Source organism: Hippopotamus amphibius, chromosome 4, assembly GCF_030028045.1.
Source record: "Hippopotamus amphibius kiboko isolate mHipAmp2 chromosome 4, mHipAmp2.hap2, whole genome shotgun sequence".
Lineage (NCBI taxonomy): Eukaryota > Metazoa > Chordata > Mammalia > Artiodactyla > Hippopotamidae > Hippopotamus > Hippopotamus amphibius.
The window spans coordinates 107,766,384-107,775,469 of NC_080189.1; the positions used below are offsets into that span (position 1 = coordinate 107,766,384).

General features: G+C 42.2%; 1 protein-coding gene across 3 annotated transcripts; it reads right to left on the minus strand.

The window, feature by feature from the left end:
* Window positions 1-641: 641 nt before the first annotated feature.
* On the minus strand, window positions 642-4,383 carry IDI1 (isopentenyl-diphosphate delta isomerase 1). Of its 3 annotated transcripts, none has more exons than XM_057731005.1 (5): window positions 4,249-4,383; window positions 3,588-3,760; window positions 3,401-3,493; window positions 2,821-2,951; window positions 642-2,170 (listed from the first exon to the last, which is right to left on the minus strand). In XM_057731005.1, exons 2-5 carry the CDS (start codon window positions 3,727-3,729, stop codon window positions 1,844-1,846), a joined length of 693 nt encoding a protein of 230 aa, XP_057586988.1. In that variant the 5' UTR covers window positions 3,730-3,760; window positions 4,249-4,383; the 3' UTR covers window positions 642-1,843. The 3 variants fall into 3 exon arrangements, with proteins under 3 accessions (XP_057586988.1, XP_057586987.1, XP_057586989.1); XM_057731004.1 differs by lacking the exon at window positions 4,249-4,383 and adding an exon at window positions 3,949-4,201; XM_057731006.1 differs by lacking the exon at window positions 4,249-4,383 and adding an exon at window positions 3,949-4,213 and having other exon boundaries at window positions 2,059-2,191.
* Between the last annotated feature and the right edge of the window lie 4,703 nt (window positions 4,384-9,086).

Consider the following 9,086-nt stretch of genomic DNA (forward strand, 5'->3'; position numbering starts at 1 on the left):
GGCCAGCGTCTGTTTCTTTTTCCCTTGCATCTTCCCTTTTGCACTCCTTTTGCGAGCTACAGAGGAAAGGATTAGGACTTCAGAAAGCATTGCAGGCTTCAGAATTTAGAAAACCAGCATGGTCTGTGTCCAGGGAAAGACACACTTGGAAAAGAAGTGAGAGGTTTGAAGACCTCAGGTGGCACAGACACCGGACAACTAAAAATTCACACAGAAGCAGGAAACTGTGGTCTGTTAATGGAAAAAACTGATCATCTGTCCCTCAGGAAGACCAGGTGATGGGCTTAACTACACAAAGACTGTAAAACAGCTGCCTTAAAGATGCTCAAGGAGGTAAGAGAGAAAATGCATGAACAAAGCAGGAACAGCAATACAGAGAACGAAGCTTTACAGACGGCTGCTTCTGCTTGTACCTGCTGTCAGTGGTTTGTCCAGCATCTAACAGTCTTTAAGATGCCGCTGCAGCTACCCAGTAACTGGTTACACGCGCCTTTTAGCCTAAAAGTTCCTAGTAAAGAACTGCAAACAGTATAAAAACATTTTGAAGCTCCCTGTCATTTACCATGTTTAAGCTGCTATAGGCAGGTGACCTGTTACTGTATCAGAGTTTTAACAAACTAGACAACAGTATCACAATGCAGTAATTTAGTTTTGTTTTTATTTTTCAATAAAGTTACTATTGGCTACACAGGCTTGCTTGAAAATAACTGTCCAGGGTTAAGAATGGATTTTTCTATTGAATTTATAAAACACTTAGCTTTGTAAGAAACAAACTTTCATTACTTACTAATAGATAGAATTCAGGGACAATAAAGCTGTCTTAAGATTTCAAACCTGAGAAATCTATGGCAAGAGTTTAAAGAAGTACGTTAGTCAAGGTGCAATTTAAACATTAACACACATATCCCATAACCCAAATCTAACATGAACAGTAGCCTTTTTGTTAATTCCCCCCACCCACCTCCCCGCCCAACACCGCCTGACTGCAGAATAGTGGTTCTCAAGCATGGATTTGGCATCTGGTGCCACTGGGGCTGTCATGGGGGAGGGGTGCCAAGGGCTATTTTGGGGGGTAGAAACTGGGGATCCTGCTAAATCATACAACGCAAAGGATGAACCCCAAAAAAGAATTATCAGCCCAAACACCAGCAGTGTAAAGGTTAAAAAATATGACCCAAGTTCCATTTTACAAAAAGCCTGTCTATTCCCAGTAATTCTGAAAACCAGTCTTTGCTAATTGGCAACAATTATTTAAATGACTTTAACCTAGCCAATATCACTACCAAAAAAAGTGTTTGACTTTAAGTATCAAAATACCTTCAGGATGATTAAACCACAAAATTAACTTAACAGTGACAGAAATCAGGATGTATACTGTTTAATTCCCTTGAACCTGTTCTATATTAATCTCTTAATATGAAAAGTTAATTTGAACTGTTTTGAAGTAGATAAGCAAATAGTTTTCCCTTGCACATTTTTCTGCACTATGATAAAAACTTAGATGTGTCAGGCACCTGGCAAACAGCAAAGTGCTCTACAAGCCTTCTGAAAATGTTTATCACAATATATAAAAAATGAAGAATTTCACTTATTCAAATTTGTTGTAACCATGTGTTTAGTTTTTTTCCTTTTTTTATAATCTCTCAAAAGTTTTTTACAAATTGCAGTGCACATATATGGGTTGTATGACACAAAATCAAGAATTCTTTTCCACACAAATGCTGGTTGTGAAGTATCAATATTTGCAATGGGAGTTCCAATGGGGAACCAATTTTTTAAAAATTCAGTTTAAGTTTCCTAACTAGAGAAATTCTTCAGTACTTTAATAATCACTCCTCCACATCTACATTCTGAGTATTTTCTCATGATCAACAAACTGATTCAGATGATTTAGGTTATCCCACCACCTAAAGAGGAAAGTGTCTGCAATAATTTGAAACCACGGAGTTATCTTAATTTCACCACGGGTTGCCTTTTCCAGAAGTTCTTGTAGTTCTTTCTTCGATACATAACAATAGCTTTTAATCTCATTGGGATCTGGATTCAAGGTCACGTTCTTCACGTTCTTCTTCACAAATAGAATGTAATCAATTTCATGTTCTCCCCAGATATCATCAGATTGAGCCTTGTAGTGAATTCGTGTTAGATAATTAATTTCTTCCAGAGAAACCTAGCACAAAAAACCAAAAACCTTCAAAACATCAACAATAAAGTAAATCAACCCGCTACATTTCAGTAATACCTTGAACAAAAAAACAAGTTTTAGAATGACTACTTTTGAAACACTGATGTCCTATTAATATATGGAAATAGTATCAAATAGTTTGAAGTGTCTGAAAATTTTCCCATAGGACCAAAAATAGGAGATTTACTGAAAAACTTTTATTAAAGAAAAAATAAAAGCGGTCACTCAAACTAGAAGTCTGACATTCTCCCTCATGTCTTATGGGAGAAAAAAAATTTACCATTTTAACTAGATGAGAGATTATTTATTTAGGTCTTATTAAAAAGGGACAATTCCAGGGGAAAAGTGATTATTTCAACTTACCCAGATTTGTAGTTCACACAAAATACTCATCTTTAATCTGATCAATTATTTAAACAGTTAACTTTATATACTGGTTAACAGATCAGTCCATTTTGGTACAGAGCTAAACATTGACAAGTATTACGAAATCAAAATTTAACCTTTTAACCTTTATTGAACAGGCTTTCTTGGGCTAAAAAAAGCAAGAGATTGCAAACCAGAGAGCTACAGCTGAATTTAATGTTTTACTAAAAACTGTTATGTAAGAGCTTTCAGCTAGTATGGCTGGTTACCTCTTCCGTGGGAATTCCCAGCTCGGCCTTTAAACGCCTCTGCGCAGCTCGCCTTACTCCGAGGGCATCCTTTTCTTCCAGCTCTCCTGGATTACTTAAGGGGTGACTGCAGCAAGTGTTAGTAAAGCAACCTGTAACGTGTTAACACGGATGCCCGTTAACTTTCCTTCAAAGCAGGTCTCAGGGATTAAGAAATTTATAAGCTTTAAAAGTAACAGAAAAATAAAACTCTTCTTGAGGGTTTCTAAATCTGTTACGATGGGCAATCGGCAACCATGTTGTGAAAGACACACGTGTAGGCAGGTTTTTATTAACCTTCTTAACCAAAGCGACCAAGACGTGTGTTAGATACAGTTTAAAAAGTTATATATGCGTCCACCCAGACCTACAGGTTTTTTACCCTTTACTGGGATAAACCTTACGTTTTATTAGGTCGCATCGGCCATATAAGGTTCTTTGAAGAACGTAAAACTAAGCCATTCACAAGATTTCTTTTTTGACCTCGGCTACCAGAAGCTCCACGGGACTAAATCGGGCTAAACAACAGTTGCCGACGAGACACCGCGCGGAGCGCACGCACCTGGGAAGGTGATCTTGGCGTCCGACCTCTGCTGCAACAGCAGCCTGTCCTCCGCGTTGAACAAGAAGACGCTGAACGCTCGATGCATCAGGCCTGGAAGCAGAGCACCACGTCGGCGCGCGTGTCCAGGGCCCGGGCTCCCGCCGAAGACCCCCACCCCGCCCCGGGGACTCCCCGGCCGCCGCACCTCTTTCGATGTTCTCGTTCAGGTGGCAGTTCTTCTTGGTTTCCGCCCCGATTCTGCGGTCGTTCTCGTCCACCAGGATGCACATCTCCGCCAGCAGCTGCACCTGCCGCTCGTCCAGCGCGTCGGTGCTCACCTCGGGCATCGCGACCTCGCCTGTGCGCCGCGCCGAGAACCTGGGGAATGGGGTCCCGGGGCTCGGAGGCCGCGCCCAGCGCCCCCGCCGTCCCCCCGGCCCTCGCCCACCTCCCGACCCGCGTCCCCCACCCCGCCGGCCTCCCCGCCCGCGCCCACCCGGCCTGGCGGCTACCCCACGCGCGCCGCGCAGACCCCCGCCCTCCCGCCTCTGCGCCCAGCCTCGCACCTCGGGCGCCCGCCGTCCGGGGGAAGCCGCGCCACTGCCCGCGTCTGCCGCAGGCCCAGCCCCGCGGCCCGCGGCCCGACCCCCGGCGCCGCCCATCCAACCGCCTGCGCCCGCGCCACCGCGCGCCACATGTCGCGGGCCAATGGCACGCCGGCCGTCACAGTCGCGCAGTGGCGCCACTCCCGGCGACGAGGACGCCCCGCCCGCGAGCCGCGGAGCCGCCCGGGGCCGACGCGCGGGTGCTCGCGGGGCCCCCGGGCCGCCGCTCTGGCGCGGCTCCTCCGCGGCGGAGCGGCTTACGGAGAGAGCTCGGAGACGGTCCGACCGTCGTACCCTCGAGCCCGGCAGCTCCCGCTAACGGGCGCTCGAACTTTAAGCGGCCCTGCGTGCCTGCGCCCCGAAGTGTGGGGCGGCGCCTGCGCGCGGCTTCCGGGGCGCCGTGGGGCGCTGCGCTGCTACGGAGAAGTTCGGCGGGTGTAGCTACGGTGTGGAGAAGCGGTCAGAAAAAGAGCTGCAGCGCTCGGGAGTTGCTAGCAGACCACCGGAAGCGGGGGGGGGGGGGGGGGGAAGGCAGACGTGGCGCAGACTCCCCGTCGCGGGCAGGCCTCGGAGGAAGCGATGGTGATGACACCTGGGTCCTGGGCCTCCGGCCTCCAGCCCCCAGACGATGAGTTCCTGCTGTCTGAGCCTGCTTTGTGCGATGCTGTTACAGCAGCCCCATCAAAGGAAGCGCTGCGCAAAACGTGCACTCTGTTGGGGGCCTGGATTTTAATCCAGTTTTTGCTCCCTTGCATACTAGGCTTTTTACTTTTTTTTTAAGGTTTCTAAAATAACATTTATTTCTTAAAAGTTAATATGTGCGAGATAGGAAACCAAAGAACGCAAGAAGCAAAACACAAAGTCACCCATCATCACAAGCAGTCTACCATTTGATGTGCCCTTCTAGGGCTCCTTTGTATATTTACACAGTTAAGCATGCCTGTTTATGTAATTGAGGTCACACGGTTATGTCTCCTGCTTTTTCACACACCAGGAATATTCACCGTTTCAAAGTCCCAAAGCTGTATTTTGAAAACCAGGAGTACACGACACCACCTCAACCTGGAAGGAAACACATGTAACCCTGCCTTTCTTGGCGACATAAATTTCAGGAAAGACAAAAATGGCAACAGACGTCTAAATAAAGATATTGGCAGAGTTATGATTAAAAAACTGCATTCCCTTAAATGTTCAATTAAAAATGAGACATAAAGCAACAGAGTACACAAAGTATAATGCTTTTAAGAGAATTCATTATCCGATTTAAACTATTAAAGTATTAGCAAGGAGGTGTTTCCACTGAAATACTTAACAACGTATTCCTAGAGCACAGCCAAGAGATGCACACACATCCATGGTTATCATCAAAATATAAACATGAACACATCCTCATATATCCCTCCCGTTATACTTCCTTCTGCCCCTCTGCTGCCAACCTAATAAGTCCTGACGTACATTTCTCAGAGATGGTTTAACAATTCCATGTCCAAGATGCTTTTTTGTTTTAATCAATCATGACAAAGATATTTACAAATTGGCTAATTCACTAGCTCTACTTTTTATCACACACCGTCAGCTCAGGACATCTAAAAAGCCTAGATGTTGCAAAATAATGAACCTTCTCCATAATAAACATTGGTACTTTACAAAAATGCACATATAGACGTATGGTTATAACCTAAAACTGTCTTCTAGATATGCAGATATTTAGCCAAGAACCCTTCCCTTCACCCTTCCTCTTACCCCTCCTCCAGCATTTCAGCGACTAAGTATAAGACTATATCTAGCTCCAAGAGGTGGATTAACATACACACTTCCAGAAGACACAGCCCTTCCTAAAAACCAACAACAGGGCATTTATTAAGGGATTATTTTACTACCTCTACTTTTAATATACTTTGGGCATTAGGACTTGCTTATTATATAATACACAGCAATATCAACTAAAACACACAAACAGAACAATGGTTAGACAATCTGAACTTGTCTAAATACTTCTGGGCACAGAACCCTTCTCTCTGCACTTCCTTACCTGTCTCCTCCCCCTCCCCCACCACCCAGTGAACAGTCAGCTTACTCTCAAGTTTAGCAATTCCACTCCCCAGATACAACCATTCCTATTAATTAATAGAAAAAATACTTAAAAGGTGTTACTTTAACTCTCCACTTTCAACATATGTTGTGCATTTTTACATATCTAGAAAGGCTAGATGTTTCAAATAAGGATTTAAGTTTGTCCACTATATACATGTGGTAGCAATGCATAAACTGCATACAGAGGCTATAATCTCAAAGTGTCTCCTAAACAGGAACACAGCTCTGGCCTAGAACCCTTCCCCTTCTCATCTCCATCAACCCAGTGGACAAGTGTTAATAAGCAACTGTAACACTTAGAGGGGATTTTAACAATTTCACTTCCTCCAGTTGTTTTCAGAAGTCTTTCCTATGAATTTCAACACAAAGTGTACACCATGTGTTTGCTATTTTTGTCATATCTAGATGTTGTAAATTTGGACGTTTGTCCTTTATATACACTATACACACAGCTAAGTAAAACAAAATGCAGAGACATATGGGACAATGGTAAGTCATGGTACAAAGCTCTTTGCACTTTCTTCTTTCTCCCTGAACCAGCACAAATAAAATAATGTGTGCTGCTCAGAGACGTGGTTTGATCATTTCGATCTTTCCATTTCTAAGACAGTTATTTCATATGAATTTTAACAAAAGGATGTATCTACAAAATATGTTATTCACTACCTCTACTTTGAACATACTTTGTGCATTTCTAAACATCTACAAAGACAAGATGATTCAAATAAGGACTTAAGTTTGTCCACTGTATACACAGTAGTGTTGAATAAACTACACACATGTAACAATGGCTACTGCTGAAAGTGTCTTCTACGTAAGAACATTCTAGTCTAGAACGCTTCATTTCTCCCAATACCTCCTTTCTGCCATCTATCCAAGGGTGGGCGAGTACAGGCACATGTGCCACTTAGATGTCATTTACAATTCCACTTCCAAAGGTCCTTTTCCGAAGACAGCCTTTCAATGAATTTTAACACAAAGTGTACAAAATGTGTTAGTTTAACTCTACTTTTGTCATACATTGGCAACCTCTTTATTACCTAGAGACTAGATGTTGCAAAATTAGGACACATTTGTCCATTATATACACTATATACACAGCAAAACGAAATGCACATAACATACAAAAAATAGTTGTCTAAAAATGTCCAGGTATGAACACATTAGCATATTACCTTTTGCAATTCTTTCCCTCCCGCCTCCTCCAAACCACTGAACAAGTATAGACAATAGTTTACTGCTCACGGAGGTGGCTTAACATTTAACATTCCCAAAGACAGTGCTTCTTATGAATTTTAGCAAAAAGATATTTACAAAGTGATATTTTACTACCTCTCCATTTAACATACGTCGGACACTTCTAAACATCTAGATGGACTAGATGTTTCAAATAAGGACTTAATTTGTCCACTACATACAGAGCAGTCTTGAGTAAACTGCACACATGTAACAGCTATAATCGGAAGGTATCTTCAAAATATGAGCATTCTAGCCTAAGACCACCCCCCTTCTTTCTCTCCCCCCTACACCATCCCAGAGGGCTATAATGCTTAAATTTTCAGAAGACACTCTTTCCTAGAAATTTTAACGCAAGACATACAAAATGTATTACTTAGTATTTCTGTCATACACTGACAACCTCTTTAACATCTAGAAAGACTAGATGTTGTAAATTAGGACTCATTTATCCATTATATACACTACATACACAGCAAAGTGAAACAAAATGCATGAACATAAAAAAAGACAACGGTTAATCCTGCCTCACTATAAACACACTGGTACAGAGCTCTCTGCACGTCCTACTCCTCCCCCTGACCTTGAACAAGTGCACAAACACCACGCGTCCTGTTCAACACCATGCGGACTGTTCAAACAGGTGGTTTGGCAAATCCCCTCCCCACCCACAACATTTCATATGAATTTTAACAAAAAGATATTTACAAAACGTCTTTTTACTACCTCTACTTCTAACATATATCAGGCACTTCAGAACATCTAGAAAGACTAGATATTTCAAAAAAGTACTTACTGTCAACTGTACATACAGTAGTGAGGACTAAAATGCACACACAAAACAATGGTTATAATACGGAAAGCTCTTCTAAGTACGACCAGTCTGGCATAGAACCTTCTTTTCTTCCTCAAGGTCTTCCGCTCCATTCCATTCCATGTACTGGCCGTTTATAGAAGGCCTGTGTATATAATATGAAAAAGCTGCTCTCAACTTACCCCCCAACCTTTCAAAAGAAAACGTTCACTACATCTAGGCCTTCTAGATGTAAAGAGGTTGCTGACGTTATGATAAAGTAGAGTTAGAAAATCACGTCTTGTAAATGCCCATTTGTTTTTATTTAAAAAAAACCCAAAACATAGAAATGTCTTCTGGAAACGACTTTTTGAAATGGAGTTGTTTGACCACTTCTAGAAGCGACATCAGGAGCCACAGAGGTCCACCTTAGTTTAGTGGGTTAGGGGACATGGAAAGGTTTTTGACTTTTGACAAGTAATTTTAACATCCTCATGCTTAATTAGAACTCAATTTAGAATAATTTCTACTTTTTTAAAAAATTGAAGTATAGTTGTGTTAGTTTCTGGTGTATAACAAAATGATTTAGTTATACACATATTTTTCCAATTCTTTTACGTTATAGGTTTACAAGATACTGAATATAATTCCCTGTGCTTTATAGTAAATCCTCGTTGCCTGTTTATATAGTGTGCATATGTTAATCCCAACCTCCTAATTTATCCCTACCCCCCACCTTTCGCCTTTGGTAACCATAAGTTTGTTTTCTGTATCTGTGAGTCTATTTCTGTTCTGTAAATAAGTTCATTTGTATCATACTTTAGAACCCACATATGATACCATATTTTTTCCTTCTTCACTCAGATGATAATCTCTAGGTCCACCCATGTTGCAAATGGCATTATTTCATTTTTATGGCTGAGTAATATTCCATTGTATATAGATGTACCAATCTTCTTTATCCGTTCATCTTTCA